Raw genomic sequence first — 18,228 nt, forward strand, 5'->3', positions numbered from 1 at the left:
TTGTAATTCTTTCTTTTCCCTCAACAGTTTGGTGCCAAAACTAGTTTCCAACAGTTTTGAATGCTCATATCTATTGATAGGCAACACAGTTATTTCTGGTACTTGGGAAAATTGTTTCTATTAACTTATTATGTTCAAAGATTTGGAGAATAATTTTGTTGGTGGGAATACATAGAAAATAACAGCATACACTGATTTCTTCAGCTTATTCAGTTCCTTTTAGCCCATTTTCAAACATTAGTAAATCATAAGCAGTTGTTATTATGGATAACATGCTGTTCAACTGGGAGTTCTTTTAGTATGTTTGTCTTTTATGCCTATACACTGTTACTGACCGCTGACTGTTGCTATTACCTTTTTTGTAAAAAAAAAAAAAAAAAAAAGGATTTTTTCTTTGGAGAACCTTGGGTGAAGCAGTCATGGTAGCAATTTAATACACCAGATCCATGGCAATTTAGAAAGCCTACACAATGGTGCACCTGGGGTTGATGTACAGGCACATCTAATGTGTCTTTGCAAGATTTATTTTTTGTGTGTATTTGCACACAAAAGTGCTTGCAAGTCCATTGGAAAATTAGCTCATAACTGAGAACTGAAGCCAAAAAAACACCTTTCTGTTTGGTCAAGGAGCATCTAAGGTGAAGGACGTATAGCATATTATATTGACATATGTGCTGTTCGACACTGCAGTTATTTACTGGTCATGGCATTATTATCTCCAACTAGATCATTGAGACTCAGAACTAAGAGGCCTGGGGGAGCTGTACCCTCTACTTCAAAAAATGAAATAGCAGGTGGCATTCCTTGGACAGGCCCTTGGAGCCCTAGTACCGTCTATTGCTTTGCCCTCTAATCTTTCACTGGCAGATGAGTAACTGTTCAAAACGATCTCTCGCAAAGTTGAGGGAGGAAAGGCAATATTTGCTCAGCGGTGTGTTGATTATCTCTTTTATAGTTGTATCCACAAACGCAGTGACCTCCCTGAACCTTTATGTATGGTCTGAACATTACTTAGGTAGCTCCCCTTGCAGGGTCCTATCATCTAATTTGACCTTGCTTGGGTAGACATAACACATCACTCCCTCAGTAAAAACTATTACTCTTATAGCAAACTGTAGCTGAAAATTGCCATATTTCCTCACACAGTTTTAACGATGTATGAACATCTCTAAAGGGCATTTACACTGTTGATGAAAACTGGATGAAATTATGACGGCACTGTTCACAGTCTTGATCTTAAGGTGAAATCATGTTGTGCATATTAATCTGGACCTGCTAATACCCAGACTGCCTCTTAGTTCAAAATACTGCATTGCATGGTAAAATTCACGCTTGTACACACTGGCTTACTTTTAGTTGCATTTTGACCATTTGTTGTAATGATACTTATTACATAGGCAAATGAAAAACATTTCATTGGTGGAAGATGAAATTGAAAACAGTCAGAGTAGTCAGTCACCGAGTTCCAAAGACAGTCTTTCATGCGAGGAGAACTTACTGTTTTCCATTGTTCTGGTACATGTAGCAGTTCCATAGCTTTGCATTCATTATATGTTGAATATGAAATTTGCTATTGCTTCCCATTATTTTCAGTAGTGCTTTCCAATTGTTCTTAATATTTCAGTTTCTGTGTGTGTGTGGGTTCATAAATTTAAGCATGTGAATCACCTGCCGCATGCAATTTTCACTTCATTAAGTTCAGCATTCCTCTCTTAGATCATACAGTGATGGTATAGTGAGCCTATATACCCTGGCTCCAACCTTGTTCAGTAGCTTATGTTTAAGAATAGGATTACATACTGTAGAGAAATCCAATCCTAGTGAAGGGAATAGGGTCTCTCTCCAGTTTAAATGTCACCCCACTGGTCAAACACATGTATAATGTCTACTGTAAAATAAAACTTGTACAGAAGTAATTGGTTATGAAAAATTTAAACAATGACAAAATGATTTTGACTATTTTCCAAATATGTGATATGAAAAATAAACAACTGGTTGGCTATATAGTGTTTAGATGGACTGTGAAATCCCTGATGATAAGGCAGACATTGGGAGTTTCAGCACTAAGAGAATTGTCTCAGTCTAGTTCCCCATTCATGGTAACTGACCAGAATAAAGCAGAGGTGAAATTTCCCAAGGGTCCTGTCTGGAAGCTTCATGCAACCTGTGACCCCGATTCCTCCACAAATCGGTCTACAGTAGACACAAAATATTGTTTTTGAGGTGGGGGTGGGGGGGGGGGGGGGGCATCTTCCAATCGCTGGCTGAAGCCGCAGGTCCTGTTTTGAGTGGACTATATACCTTGAGAAAAAAACATACATAACACTTTTTTCCTTTCCTCTTAAACTCGCCATGAAGCCCAGTTTAGAGTCTTGAGGAAGCACTTTCTGCTTGTATGCAGGCTGAGGTTGCCCTTCCTTTGGGCACAAGGGGTATTAGATCGATGGAAAAGGAACATGGAAGTAATGAGTGGTGGGAAGCCATTAGTATGCCTGAAATGCTTTAACGCAAGCTTGGATCATGACACGTTGCGAGCTGCTGTTATCATCTGGACAGCTCCATCTGCACCTTTAATATTTCATCCAGTTCATTTGGAGTTCACTGTGTGCAAACTCACTCAAAAGCTTTCTCCTCAGTCCCAGAGTGGCACCGGCTTCTGCATGGCTAACAGTGAGGATTCAGGGAGGCAAGTGTAGCTCTAGAACTGCTCTTGCAAGGTAACGGAGGCCCCAGGGAGAACAAAGAGGTGGGGGTAGAGAGCATGTGCTACTCAGCGAGGTTACTTTAGAGTACTGTTTCACATTCGTCTGTCTCATCAGATCCATGTCACCACTGCAGGCTGTGTGAAATGCATTTCAAGCCACTCGACTCATGCAGACGTGATAAAAATGACTGGTCTGATGGCAAAAAAAAAAACAAAACGCAACATTACTGTAATCCATGATCTAAAAGCCCTCTTCTGTTTTTTCCCCTCCTCTCCTCTCTGCTGATCTTGTTTTGTGGCTCCCTGGCTGATTGCAGGAGAAGGGGGTATTGATTAACCCACTGTTTAGACGGCAGTCCACCGAGTATAGGGGCACAAGATTGAATGATAGGGCGGAGAGTCTCGTCATTCTGAAACACACAAAGGCCACCACCTATCTCATGCCAGCATCTCAGTCTTGTTTGTTCATCCTAGCTGGCTTTGTCTTTAACATTTAGACAAACAACAAAAGAGATAGCGAGGCTGCTTTGTGCATTTTCTTTGTTCAAGGGGGAGGAACACAGGGTGGTAGTTATCTTTGTATTTTGAAATGTATAACGATGAATAAAAGATCAAAAGAGAATAAAAGTCCACCAATTTTTATTAGACCACACCTGTATCTGTCAAGAAAGAAAGGCCTAACTTGCAAACATGTTCTTAAAAACAGTCCATTAATGCACTTATTTTTCATTTCAATGTCTCCTGTATATAAGCAAGATAAGCAATTATCTGGTTTTTGTGCCCTTTGTTTCTGTTGTAGTACTTAAATAACCTAGGTTTAGAATTTGTTGCCACTTCATGCAAAATTTAAAATCAACATTGTGAGTACACATTTAGTGTGTATATCTTGTCTGAGAAGACCAATTTTATTTTAACATTCTCCCCTCCAGCCTCCTGTCTTTTACACGTAGCAGCTTGTGTAATTATGAGGATTTTCCACATAGACTGGTTGGGTTTCAGAATGAATAAGTCGTAGAGTATATTATGTTGAGCACTGCCCAGCAGTCACAGTTAGCCCGTCCAGCTTTTACGTCTCTGAATCATGATATTGATTCATAAGGGGTGAAATAAATGCCCAGAAACGCGGCATGTCGTAACCTTGTCTGAACTTGATATCCGCAGCTGAAGAATTACTGTAGTATTAAAATGAGCAAACCAAATTGATGCAAATCTCAAAGGAAAAGAGCCTGTGCAATCCATGGAGAGAATATCCTGAATTCCTTGGTGCTTTTTATAGTTTGGTATATATTATTGTTTTCACCTGGTTCCAGACTTTTGTTTTGTACAATATCATGAGCTCAGATTTCTTTGTACTTTCCTTTCTGTCAGTGCTATGCCTTTATAGTGACTTTTTTTGTCTGCATTGGATTTTAATGCATTTTCATGCTCTTATTGATATAGAATGACACTAAATTTGGCGCCAGTCTGCCTGTCTGAGTCTTGCAGCAGGATAGATGTATATTACATTAGGCACAAAGAGGGAGAGCCTTTGAAGGCAGCTCTTTTTAATCGTTATAGACAAATTAACAGCTCTCTTCTTTAATTCTGCCATTTATTTCAGTGTGCTAACTATGCCATTATTCTGTTTTGACAGCTAAATCTCATCTTCCTGGTTATTACCATGTACAAAATGGTGAAGCACTCCACTTCATTAAAACCTGACTCCAGCAGGTTGGAGAATATCAAGTAAGTGCAATTGTTCAATGTCCCAATTGTTTATGATTCTTCTTTTTATCTCTTTGGCATATATAACATGAGAATGGCAATTAATGAGATCTGGATTTCCCCGTCTTCTTTGATAATGGTCATTCACCAAATGTCCAAATCTAGATCATATTCAATACAAATTTAGATCATGTTCATGTCATTATCATTAAGGGAAATGATGAACAATAACTGTAAGTGATTTTGTTTTGTACAGGTGCCCTTTTGTTTTGAGATTATCAATGATAAAATGTGTTATTTTTACTTTCATTTTTAAATACAGCCTAACATGATCTGACTTGCATTTTTTTCTGTCTGCCCTCTGTTGCATATCTAAATTGTCCAGAAATCCAGAAATAACATTTACCAAAGGAATGCAAATTGACTCCAGATAGACTGTATTTTATATAGAGAATGATTTTAAATTTAATTTATAGTAAGACCTACCCGTGATGATGACAACATTTATTCTTTGAAAGATGTTTTTTTTTTTTCTTCTTAGCCCCATTTTATTCTTTGTTATATTCCTCTGTGTCAGTGACCACAAAACTCTGCTGGCAATTGCACAGCATTTAAAGTCTCTCTGGAACACTGATTCAAACACGTTGGCAGCATTTTAGGGTGGGGCAAGGGAAAGCGCTGCCATGTGTTTTTGATGGAAAGAATACATTTTTATGGATGAACTCAGGCACACAGGCAAAAAAAAAAAAAAACTTTTGTTTAATTTTCCTCCAATAGGTTTTCATACTGGGTGTTCTGTCATGGCATTCTGATGCAAAAGAGTTCTTTGTGGGAACAAATGGCTTGCATGTGCCTTAATAGATTATTCGCCTATTCTGTCTATTTTGTTTTGTTTTTGTTGGTGTGTACAATGATGTTGTCAGTATTTATTATTCATATCCCGTATACCATGTTGTATGAAGTAACTTTTTATTTGAATAACTACCGGTATATAAAGACAAGAAACTAGGTTTGTTTGTGTATGTATTCAACCCTCGATCCAATCTAAACAAATACCTTAGCACATATACACACACTTACACTTTAGAAAGAATCAAATTCCAAGCTGTTTTAAATGTAACATTGTTTGTGCTGTACTTCATTATTTGTTGGGACTTCTTAAGCGATGTATACAGTATATACATTTGAAAGCTGAAATATTGGTAAGCGTATATTATTGGGCCTGCAGATTCATCCTACATGAGACAGCTTGTCATTTAGCAATATTTTAACATATTTCTAAAGTGTATAGGGTCTGCATATACATGCTACTTGTACAATGTTACTACTAGCTACCTTACCTGGCTGCCAGCCTACATCACTGGCATGGATGATGCAATAAAACATAATGTGAACTATGGCAAGAAATACACACTTAGCAGTGACATATGTTAAATTTATAGCAAGATGTCAAATTCTATACTAAATTGAACTAATTGGAAATCCATGTCATATTCTGTCAAGGATAATCTGTCAATTTATTGAAAGGTGTTTCTAACAGTTAGATTACAGCCTAGTTACATATTCACAAAGGCAGAATTTTTGGTAATAATGACTGAAAAATACCAAACCAATTGGGATTCCAACTTTCTTTGCTACAAGAACCACATGTACTACCCAGGACTATTCAGTAGTAACATATAGATTATATATATATATATATATATATATAATCTATAAAATATAGAATTACTTAATAACAGAATTGCTTACTAATTTTTAAAATGAAGGGTTATGACTGGTTTCTTCTAACTGGATATGTTCTAGGCTAATATAGGATTATGCGGTGGGCCACCAGTAAGAAATGGAGAAAATAAGAGGAATGAATTCTGGAAACTGTGAAAAAATAAAATTGTAAAATCAATATGCACATTAGAGCAAAGGATGTGACTACTTAAATTACTTTTGTAAACACAAAATAAAAGGGAAAAATTGAGAGGCTTTATAGTATTTGGAAAAAAAGCAGTTGGATTTTCTGAGACACAACTGGGATGCAATGTAAAATAAAACTGAATATGGAAAGAAAAAATTGTTTGACATATTTCCACTATTTCATTTTTTACTTTTTAAAAATGTTTTCCAATGTTTATTTCCTTTTCTTTTTTGAATTTATATTTAAGTGTTTTATTCCCTATCACCATAAGGCTTTCTCTGTTTGGCTTGCTGTTAACTATCTCAAGTAATCTCAAAATGTTGTTGTAGTGTCATTAATGCTAGAGGTGTAATTGTAATGAATCCAAAATCTGAACTGTCCCCCAGATATATAACATAAAACGTAACCCCAGACCTAACCCTAACCTTTTACAGAATTATCCATGTTTCAAAATAGGTGGAAAGTGTTTGCTTGCAGCAAGACATATGTGGCATGTACTGTGCATTTCTTCTCTGAAAAACAGAAAATGTAGAAAATGTATTTGGTTTGACCTATGAAATAATGATGAATGCATTGCTATAGCTTTCTACTGATGCATGTTTGGTAATCTTAAGAAAACACTGAGTTCCATTTTCTTTTTTAAGCTGTTCCAGAGAATTTCTATTTTCAAAATAAAATGTGTTCTACTTATATAAGTGTAAACGTGGTGTAGTTGTGGCAGTGACCGTAGGTGCACTTATAGCAATTACTTTGCCTTTTAAGAGTACTGTTCACTATATATATTCAGTAAATATGGAGAGATTCAAATTCTGAGTTCACAGTGATGATTACCTATCCATATATTGAAATAATTCTACTAAAAAAGGGTGCCATACTGAATAAAATTGTTTCGATTGAATAGCCAAGCATCAAAACCTGAATGAATACAAGTTTTCCTCGCAGTATTCTCCTACAGAGAGAAATTAAAGGATCATAAATGAAGTGGTATTTCATAGGCACTTTTTCTTTTGTCTTTTTGGTGTCATGTTGTCTACACGGGTCTTCTAAGGCATGGGGTCAAGAGGGGCCAAGAGACACAGCGTAATGCCAGTCTCATTGCATGCTTCATGTGGAGAGAGAGCTAATCTGTAGCATCTCTCTTCTCTCTTCTCGTTTTTCCTCCTCTTCCTATCTTCTTCTCATCCACACCAGTAATTACCGTGTTTGTGATGGCTACTATAATACCGATTTGCCTGGGTAAGCTTTAACCCCACCTTCACAACTGATTCTTCTTTTATTCTAAATCCAAAATTGCTCAGTCAAAAAAAAATGACCAAAGAAAATTGATCTGACTGAGTTGTTTATGGCATTGAAATATTTAATTGTAAATGCCCTTTTAAATAAATCAAAGAGAAGAGACTATAAAAATGCATTAGCCACTTTATTTTGTTATTTTTTTAGTTTTTAAGAACCTAGCCTGCATTTGTGACTCAATGCTTACTAACAGCTTTGTGATCCTCTTGGTCTAATTTGTGTTTCTCTTTCCTGCTTATCATGCTTTCTAGCTATGAAGATAATAAGCCATTTATCAAGTAAGAACTAGCGAGAAGTCCGGTTTTGTTCTTCAGCTTGTAGTTTACCCTCTTTTCCTTTTTCTGTTTCCTGTTGGTTCCTTTGACACCATCAGTTCCAGGGCTCCTCATTCATTGTTACATGTGTTCACAGTCATATCTGTTCTCATTCCAGTTTACTGTTGTGCATCTGATCTATTAAGGTGTTTTAAGGCTCTGTGGGGCCTTCAGACATCTTGCGTTTGTTTCCTTTCCTCTAACTATCTCTTTAGTTCCCTAGCTGTCCAAGATAGACGTGTTGTCAGCGTTCCCTCAACCAAATGATGTGGTGAACAGCACACTAATGAACAATGAAATACCTTGGACTTTCTCCCTTCTTTTTTGGACATGCAGCCCAAACTCATACTGCATAGCATATGTTGACATACTAGTGTGGCATGCAGCAGTGTTTCCACCCTCTCATTAGCACATGAAAAAAACAAAGACTCTCTTATTACTATAGATCAATATCTGTTTCCTTTTATTTATTTATTTTATTTATTTAATTTGTTTTGATGTCTTGCGTCCCCCGGCTGTGATGCAAAATCTAGCTTGGGTGTGCTATGAGTGTTGTATGACTTTTTTGTGTTTTTTTTTCCCTTGTTTCTTCTGCTGTTGTTAATATGCCCCCTTCCCCAGTGCTTAAAAAACAGCCTTTATCTTGGGATTCTTTATGATATTGAAGTCCTCATACAGTTTTGCTTTGTTATGTTTTGTTTTTTCAGATCCTGGGCCCTTGGTGCTTTTGCATTACTTTGCCTGCTGGGGTTGACGTGGTCATTTGGTTTATTTTTCATCAATGAGTCCTCAGTGGTGATGGCTTATCTCTTCACAATATTCAACACATTTCAAGGGATGTTCATCTTCATATTCCACTGTTTACTGCAGAAAAAAGTAAGTAGGCCGGAATTCCACTTAGTGATACAGGAACACAGAAGGAGCTGTTAGTAGAAAGTGGCCTTACATTTTGTAGTGCTTAGCTTGTAAACCTTACAAGGTCCATATTTTAACCTCTGTGAGTACCATTTCACACTGGTTCAGACAGGTTATGATCATGTGTCTTGTAATTTGCATCTAGCTACGAACTTAATGGAGAGTTCAGCACCATCACTGCCATCACAGGCTGTTCTCCAACGTCAGCATTATCAGCAAAGGAAATAATGAAACACTACCTAGGTGTGAGAGAACTTAACATATTTATATCCAGCACTGTTTCTGGGGCTTAAATAATGTTCATGTCTTTATAGCAGGGTTGCGTACCATTACAGGCTTCACAAAATCCCTTCAGGCTAGCCACTAATTAAAACCAGTTAGGGAAAATAAGTCCAAAGGAAATCCAAGGGAAAAAAAAACAAACTATGAAGATGGATCCAACAAAATATCATTAAAAATGACAAGAGGGACAACTGAGTTACAGCAGCCTTTCCTTGTTTGTACTACAGCTTGTTACATGACTTTGTAGTGTGATAATTTCCCATTTAATTAGTAGACACATTGTTCAAAAATGTAGTCCTTTCAAACTCTTTGTATTTGTACTCAATAATTCTATATGGTGAGCTATAATACTCTTTTGCTTCAGTTATACTCCCCGACCTACTTTAACAGATTGTGTAAAACTCAGCCATGAAAAATGACACCTGTTTATATTTCCATTGACAAATATTTTTCTGTGCTTAACCTCAAAGTAGTTTGTCATCAGTTGATGATGTATGGAGCCCAGCTCCCAGGCTCTTCCATGGCCAGCCCTTTGCATAGTTGCTTAGTAACTTGAGGAACAGTCCCTGTGGTAGTTCAAATGCCTTACTGTGGTTTGGAAATTGAAACGCTGAAGTAAATTAATGTCAAAACTCACTGATAACATGACCAAAGATAAGAGATATCTCACACATCAACACGGAAAGTTCTTGATTTTAACAGACTCGAACAATAAAATATGTAGGAAAAGTGTGATCTTCGAAGGTGACTGTTTTCATGAAGTAGCGTACGGTTTGTTGCTCTGCATGATAATGTGTATGTTGACACAGATTTTTGCAGTATTTATTGATTCCTATAAAATCTGTGCAGTGTTCTTCATGTTCTTCATGTACTTTACTGATACTTCAGATGTAGTGCCACAATCTGAAACTGAATTTTTCTTGTCTGAACCACAATAAAGTATTAGTGTGGAGTTGTGGTAGGGAAATTTGGACTTGAATGGCTTGGTACATTTTCAACAACCAAAATTGCAAACACCTGTTAATATGAACAATGTTTATTTCTTAGCACTGTAGATATCTATAAGTTGTCAATGTGACATAGTTCCTCATGCTAGCTAAATATCAAAATTAAGCTGACCAGACCCCATATTCCAAACTGCGTCATGTGAGCTTTCTGCATATTAATTTGTACTGAAGGCTCACATTCAGCATGCTCATCAGTGTTTGGAAAACAAAAGCAGCAGCAGGTGTTGCTAAATTAACCAGCAAATGTGTCCCGTCCTCAGTGAAAAATAATGAAAAGAATAATAAGGGAGTCAAAGCAAAACGGACAAAGGAACAAACTATATCTTGCTGTGCAATCAAACAGCCTGCTTATTGGGATGGAGCCTGGGGTCTGTGTTGAAAACAGGTATCTTAGGAACCTATCACATATATTACCTGAGAGATTTTGAACACATAGTGGCAGAGATTGGCAAGATTTTATAGGCAGAGACCAGTCATACCTGCAGTGATATACTCCAGGCATGCTGCAAGACTATATCTGCCAGCTGAGCTACACTGAATATTATTGTCACTCCAATCCAAATTGTTTTTATCTTGTATTTTGAGTTGGGATTGTCATTAGTCCCCAGATTGTCTGAAATATCCAATTAGCTTTGATTTCTCATGTTGCATTCCACACATACTGATCAGTGAAAAATTTTCACAGAAGAGATCCACAGAATGTGAGTTTTTTCATGGATTGGGATGGTAGCTACTGAGAATTTGAATAATACAGTTTCTAATTCTACTCTGTACATGTCATTTTCTACTCTTTACTCTGACAGGTCCGTAAAGAGTACAGTAAATGTTTCCGCCATACCTACTGTTGTGGTGGTTTGCCAACGGAGAGTTCCCACAGTTCAGCAAAGACTGCTACAACCAGGACTAGCGCACGCTACTCCTCTGGCACACAGGTACATGAAAATGAACGAATAAAACATGTGATTTACCTGCTTTACAGAACGATTCCTTTTAATTGAAAGAGCAGACTCAGGCTGAGTCTGTTGTCCATGTGTCTTGTTTTGTCATAGTCCTTGTAGCCATGGTCCTTGTACCCTGCTGTGATGTCCAAGGACAATGTCTGTGGCCGGTTGACCTCTGAGTTATGATGGGTGATAAAATGCATGCTGAATGCAGTATTATATCGTGCTCAGCCAGCAAACTGGGTCAGATAAAGAAAGAGCACACAACAAGTTTAATGAAATGACCACAAAATAAAGTGAAGCGGTAAAGCACTGCAAAGTCCTAATAACTCTTTCTGTGTTCAAATAGAGCCGTATCAGGAGAATGTGGAATGACACTGTAAGAAAGCAATCTGAGTCCTCCTTTATCTCAGGTGACATCAACAGCACCTCAACCCTCAACCAAGGTCAGTTTTCCTTCCTTGTTCTCTTGCCACTTCTTTTAAAAATCCTGATGACTTTTAAATGTGGTATAGTAGGCCCTTTGTTCTGAGTAATTTTTGTAATTTACAATAAGAGTTGTGGAGGAACTATCCATTGCTTTGTGAAATTTCTATTATTTGTAGAAGGATGCCAGGGTTAGCATGGTACTTCTGCTTTCACTTTTGATTAACTGATCGAATCTTTAGTATGTCTCTCACCGGAGGCAACAAAGCTGAACAGAACATGGCGGAAAATAGCTAAAAGCCCGCCCCTTGATTCATTAAATACAAAGAGTGCCAGGAAGCTCAAAATAAAGTTACATTTGAAATCCTTGTTTGCTTGGCTTGAAAAAGTACATTAATTAGTTGGTAGTCTATGTACAGAGACAGGTACTATTTATAGGATTTCAGAAAATAGACTTCATTTATTTTTTAGTATGAGCAGAAATATGATGATGATGAGAAGATGATGTTAAACTCTGGGTGACCCTCACTGGTTGGTGTGTGATGTTCAGCTTTGCTGCACCAGCATGCACTAAAATGGTTTTCAGAGCATGCAAGAAAAGAAAGGTTACCATGAGGCTTATGAAATGTTTTTTTCTTTCCTTCTTTTGCAAACATCCTTTTTAGTTTCAGCAAAGTGAAACTAACATGGTGACACATTCTTTTGAATTCATGGTATGTTCTTTTGGGAAATAGGCATTTCAGTGTTTCAGTTAGATGTAGGTTAGATGATAACTTGGAGGTTAAGTATCAGTAATTTTTTCAGAGATGTACACTAGGTGCCCTTGAACAAACTGAAGATGAACCACACTGGAAATGCTTAGTTCCAAACTTTTTTTTTATTATTATTATTTTTCTGGACTGAATCAACGTGCATGGAATCCCACTCTGAATATTAGAGTGGGGTGAAATTAAAGATAAAGTATCCATTTTTAACATTTAATAATTTTTTCTCACAACATTGGGTTGGGCAGTAATATTAAAGTAAACCCATCCCCCATGATAAGATTTTAAGATGAGGGGAGTCATGAGTTATTTATATTTTACCATACATGCATAAGTAGTAGAGAGAGAGAGAATTTCAACAGAGGATACTCTCTTATTGTACTGCTGCTTATCATGTAAAACATAGTTCCTCTGTGAAATGGAAACAGTCCCGTATGAGGTTGACTGGTTGCTTGTATTGAAATATATGCTTTTTCTTTCACATGGGAAATCCTTCCTTCAGAACCTTCCCATTTGCAAACCAGCCAAGCAAAAGCATATTTTTCTTTTTTTTTCTCTTTACTAAGCAGTATTTTGGATTTTCTGTGCTCCAATTGCCTTGTCTCAAATAAGAAAAAGCATTTTCATTTCCTTTTCTGTCTTACGATACATTTTAAATGCAAAAATATTATCTGCAAGATCCCACTCAATTCTTTGCTAGAGACATGGTAATCAGCGATGTCATGTTAACTCATACTAACATGGTTGCTTGTTAAAAAAGTATATATATATTCTGTTTGCTGTGGTATACTATTAAGAAACTGTCATAATGAAGCTGCGTACATAAAGCCATAATAAATCTGAAAATTTAGGCTTTTGTTTTAGGTCATAAGAGGGAATCTTTTACTTGAACAACCACTGTACAAATGGAGAAACCTTATTTGTCTTCTTCTGTCTGGCTGCTCTAGGGATGACGGGCAATTATCTACTAACAAACCCGCTTCTTCGACCGCAAGGCACTAACAACCCTTATAACACCTTACTTGCTGAAACGGTCGTATGTAACACCCCCTCGGCTCCAGTGTTTAACTCTCCAGGTGTGCTTACTTACCACTTCAGAAAAAGCATCTTTCCTTTTATTACTTGCTTGTTCCCTGTATTTTTTTAGACATTGATTTATAGAGGCCTTATCACTGCATCAAGAATAGAATGCAATGTAGTATGCCCACTCTTCTGGCTTACCAGTTTCCTACTATTCACCTACAGTAGATAGATGAAGGAATTTGGTGAATTTCTGCAGTATTTTACAAAGCACATTTGATTGTGATTCACCTAAACTATGATCTAGTATTAAAACTCTACTGTCATATTTTCGACAGTGAGATCCTATATATGATTTCTTTTGGACAGTCTTAATTTATGTGGCTATCACTGTGGGAAAAGATACTACATTTTCTTTCTTGATGAATGCATTCAAAGAGTGATATATTTTCTATTGTGTTCTTGGTGATTTTTGGGATGAAGGTACTTGAATTTATTTTTTGTATTAATGTCAAACAAAATGTACCTTCTTTAGTTTATGTCAAAACAAAACAATTTCTTTATTTTTAAAATCATGCTTTGTTGGCTCAGTGTAAATGCTGTGCTGAGCTGATGAATAAAAGAATCCATACTTGCAGTGCATAATAATTATATTAAATTATAATGAAGCAGTGATTTTTTTTTTATAAGAGGAGTGACTGTATAAATAATATTGCAGTTTGGAAATTGAATTGTCTATATATTTTTGTTTGCTTTTTCCTTATGCTTTCCTCTAGTGACCTACAGAGAGACAAGTATGGGAGTAAAACTTAACTTTGCCTATCAAATGTAAATTTTTTTCAGCATGATTATTAAAAAACAAACCCTGGCACAATCAATGGTTACTTCAGGTCATTGACTTACACTCAGTGGGCAAGTGGTTCACAAAACTTTTTCTAAAATGTAGCTCTGTAAATATGAAATTAATCTTTCATATTTCACTTTACTGTTAATCCCAAACTGATTTTTCATTATTTTAACCCAAACCTTTTTACCCCTGATTGTATGATGACAAACTAAAAACAAATAGTCATTAATTAATAAACAGCCTGCAGTGCAGTTTCTTGTGCTGTTCCCAGAAAGTGCAAATTCTAAATTGTTCCGAGAGCGGATCTGAATGCTGCACTTGCATTGACACCATTTCTTACAGTTTTGCTTAAGGCTGAGGGATGTCTGCTTTTAGAATTACTTCCAGAAGGTTGTCCTTTAAACTCTGCATTTCAAGATGCCTTGAACAAAAAAGTAATAATTAAAGCTGCAGTGTAAAATACATTACACTTTCCTCCTTTATTATTAATTTTTTCTACAATTTTTATACAACTAATCATAAACAATATTTTGAGAATATGTGTGGCACACATCACACTGGAAAGAAGTATTAATTATTCATACCAGAAAAAACTTATGTATTGTACTCTGAAAACGATTGTATAATCTGGGCAGTGCTAAACTGCATCCACACAGGACATTTTCCATCCCCTCTGATTCATATTTTTTGTATAATTTCCCTTTCAAATTTGTGTAATCGTTTTGCCGTATTACACTGCAGTTTTAATTGTGACAATGGTGGCAATGAAAGTCTTGAAACTGATGGAGAGAATGAATTATTTGTAGAGGAGTTTTGTTCCCTCAAGCTGTCTGTCACAAAGCAGCAGTTTCACAGTGTCCAGTTTCATTCCGCTCACATCAGTTACCCCTGTCTCCAGACGTTACCTGTCTGGATCAAAATTATTTTATGGCCATGAATAAACAAATCGCATGATCGTCACAGTAACAGCTGTTCATAATCTTTCTTTTTTTACCCTTTTTCTTCCCTCTTTTTTCCCCCTTTCTTCCCTCGCTGATAAGCTCTGTGATGTCTCTTTTACATTTTTGTGTGTCTACAAAATAGGAACTGCTTATCAGAACAACAACATGTCACCATAAAATAGCCAATCTCTTAATCTCTCGCACATATCTCTAGCAGGAATTTAACTTAACCTTATGTCTTGCTTTGGATGAGCAGAGTTAGCCATAGCTGATAGCACTCCTCTCCTCCTCCCACTCCTCCCCCTTTACACTGCTAATATTTACTCTTTCGAACCTGATTCCTGTGAACTGTGCTTACAGAAATTCCTAACATTGTTGTATCTGACCTCCCCGGCTGAAGTTTTTTTTTTTTTTTTTTTGCCTGGGCCACATTTGTAATAACCGGGGTTATACTGGGAGCTGTCACTGTGACTGATGCAAGCTGCAGGACTGAGGCTAACTCTGACCTTTTCAAGCCTGGGGCACTGGCTGCCAGAGAGAAATTGTAAAAGCAGACACATACTCAATTAACAACATGAAGAAATAAAAAATGTAATTGCTTGTTAATTTAATTTGCTGAACCCTTGCTCTGACTAAGTTGCTAAGTTGTTTTTTTTTCTTTTGGCTGTTTTTTATCTTTTTTGTTATTTCAGTGATTATTCATCATGTTACAATAAATCATTTTATTTTCTTTTGTACATCAGCTACTCTTAGGCCAGATAGCCTGAGCAGACAGACATGATGTGAGTTGTCCAAAGTGAGTCATTCCACCTGCTGTCTGTCGTGCTGTTGGATGGTGCTTGTGAGCTCTTGTAGTGAGAGAGATGGCTGTCTGTGTTGAACATGACTCTCTTTTTGTATTTGTTCATATTTCCCATTGTTTTTTCCTCTACCATCTCAAAAAAGAGTTTTTAGAACTCATATGAATGTAGCAGCTTGCCCGTGTGTGGCCACACATTTGTATATTTATCTATATTTTGTGTATGTGATGTATATATTTTTTTTTCCTTTACAACTTTTAATGTTGTTTAGGACAAAATGCATTTCTTTAGTCTGAGCTGAGAATGTGAAGCTAAAGGAAGATGACTTGAATTAGTTCCTTCATCTGGGACTACAAGACATCTTGTCAACACTGTCATAAGATGCTGTAAAATGTATACTTAAACATCTTATACTTCTTTTCTGTAATCTTTTAAATTTTCCTCTAAATTGCAGACTTTTCATATATGAAATCTTGCCTACAAATTGAATTAATTGACAGCAGTGTCCTGAACAGCATTACCTTTTTATATTATTTTAACATATGTAGGGCAAATGGTGGTAACTAATGTAAATCCCCTCACATGTTTTCTCATTGCAGGACACTCACTGAACAATGCCAGGGATACAAATGCAATGGATACTCTACCGCTAAATGGTAATTTTAATAATAGCTACTCACTTCGGAATGGGGACTATGGCGACAGTGTGCAGGTAGTGGACTGTGGACTCAGCCTAGACGATGCAGCCTTTGAGAAAATGATCATCTCCGAACTGGTGCACAACAACCTCAGGGCCTGCAGCAAAAACCACAACATGGAGAGAAGTACTACCAAAGTGGCCGTGGGCGGGAGCAGTAGCGAAGATGATGCCATTGTGGCTGACGCTTCATCTTTGGTGCACGGGGACAACCCGGGCCTGGACCTACACCACAAGGAGCTGGAGGCCCCACTCATCCCCCAACGGACTCACTCGCTTCTGTACCACCCGCAGAAGAAAGTGAAGGCTGAGGGCATGGACAGTTATGTCTCTCAGCTCACAGGTGAGGCTGAGGACAACCTCCAGTCACCAAACAGAGACTCCCTGTACACTAGTATGCCAAACCTAAGAGACTCTCCCTACCCCGAGAGTAGCCCCGATGTAGAGGAGGACCTTTCACCTTCTAAGAGGAGTGAGAATGAGGATGTTTATTACAAGAGCATGCCTAACCTTGGAGCTGGAAACCAGCTTCAGGCCTACTACCAGATTAGCAGAGGCAATAGCGATGGATATATTATTCCTATTAACAAAGAAGGCTGCATCCCTGAAGGAGATGTGAGGGAAGGACAAATGCAGTTGGTTACGAGCCTTTAAGTGTATTTAGATACCCGCCCCCGAACCAATTCTCCTGGCCAAACTGACTTAAGTGGTATGGGAAGACTGAATAGGGCCAGGTATTCACTTCACTCCACCTCCCATCCCTGTTTTCACAGAAAGACGGACGGCAGTGCATTGGATTTGCACTGCGTTGCCATTAAGATCGCTGTGAAGTTTTAAAATGACTGTGTAAATACTATACAGAAAATAAAGACAAGCCAACTATGTATTTAAATGTGCTGCTGCTGCTGTTGAACAACTGAAAAAAGAGAAAAAAAAGTACTTGCCATTCCAATTCAGCAGTTTCTGAGCAGGTTGTACATACACTTACATCATCCTTGTCAAAGCCTGTTTTGTATTATATACAAAATCGAGCTCCAGAACCAGGACTGGAACTATGGGACTATTCTGAGAGGTTCCTGATGAGACTGTCAGATCAGGAATATAAAGGTCCTGGAATATAGAACTGAGTCATCCCCATCCTGGTGAAGATTGGATCTTATAACCACTAGCAATCAAGCCCCAGGCCTTATATTTTCTCAATTGTACATTGAACTATTGTCAAGGATAATGGTGAAAAAATATATTTTGTTGTATTGCTAGTGTAAAATAAAATTCATGGCTACCATAAATATAAAAGAAGACATTTTAATTAAAATTTTAAAGTTTGAAGAGACTATTGTGTAAAAGTTGCACATATGCTATAAAATGTGTTTATTCTTCCTACACTTTCATTCATTCATTGTAGTATGTTTGAAGACTATAGAAATGAAAAGATTTTCAAAAAAAACAAGATCGACTCATACTCACTTTTTTCCACTCGTGAACAGTGTTTTTGCTTACATAAATCATAAATTTTGTCCATTAAAACAAACTCAAGTTAATATTGCCAAATTTTATTTTAGTACAGTTTGAAAGAAATACTCTATTTCAGCCAATAAAACCATGCCTTGCACAAATCCGGTCTGAATCAGATGATAGAAATGAGACTTTGGTAAATTATG

At 37.1% G+C, this 18,228-nt stretch overlaps 1 protein-coding gene across 13 annotated transcripts in view; it reads left to right on the forward strand.

Moving 5' to 3' along the window:
- The window catches only part of adgrl2a (adhesion G protein-coupled receptor L2a), a 113,538-nt gene extending 95,677 nt beyond the window's left edge, over positions 1–17,861 (forward strand). For 4 of the 13 annotated variants that reach the window (XM_036522898.1, XM_036522901.1, XM_036522900.1 and 1 more), the window contains 7 exons: positions 4,338–4,429; positions 8,635–8,803; positions 10,935–11,063; positions 11,422–11,518; positions 13,210–13,338; positions 14,059–14,076; positions 16,470–17,861. In XM_036522898.1, coding sequence (XP_036378791.1) covers positions 4,338–4,429; positions 8,635–8,803; positions 10,935–11,063; positions 11,422–11,518; positions 13,210–13,338; positions 14,059–14,076; positions 16,470–17,221 — 1,386 coding nt within the window. In that variant the 3' untranslated portion in view covers positions 17,222–17,861. Of the gene's footprint in view, positions 1–4,337; positions 4,430–7,511; positions 7,557–7,864; positions 7,892–8,634; positions 8,804–10,934; positions 11,064–11,421; positions 11,519–13,209; positions 13,339–14,058; positions 14,077–15,813; positions 15,867–16,469 lie in introns of all 13 variants that reach the window. The other 9 variants (XM_036522903.1, XM_036522905.1, XM_036522904.1 and 6 more) reach the window with 6 other exon arrangements.
- The last annotated feature ends 367 nt before the right edge of the window (positions 17,862–18,228 follow it).

This window comes from Megalops cyprinoides, chromosome 2, assembly GCF_013368585.1.
Source record: "Megalops cyprinoides isolate fMegCyp1 chromosome 2, fMegCyp1.pri, whole genome shotgun sequence".
Taxonomy (NCBI): Eukaryota; Metazoa; Chordata; class Actinopteri; order Elopiformes; family Megalopidae; genus Megalops; species Megalops cyprinoides.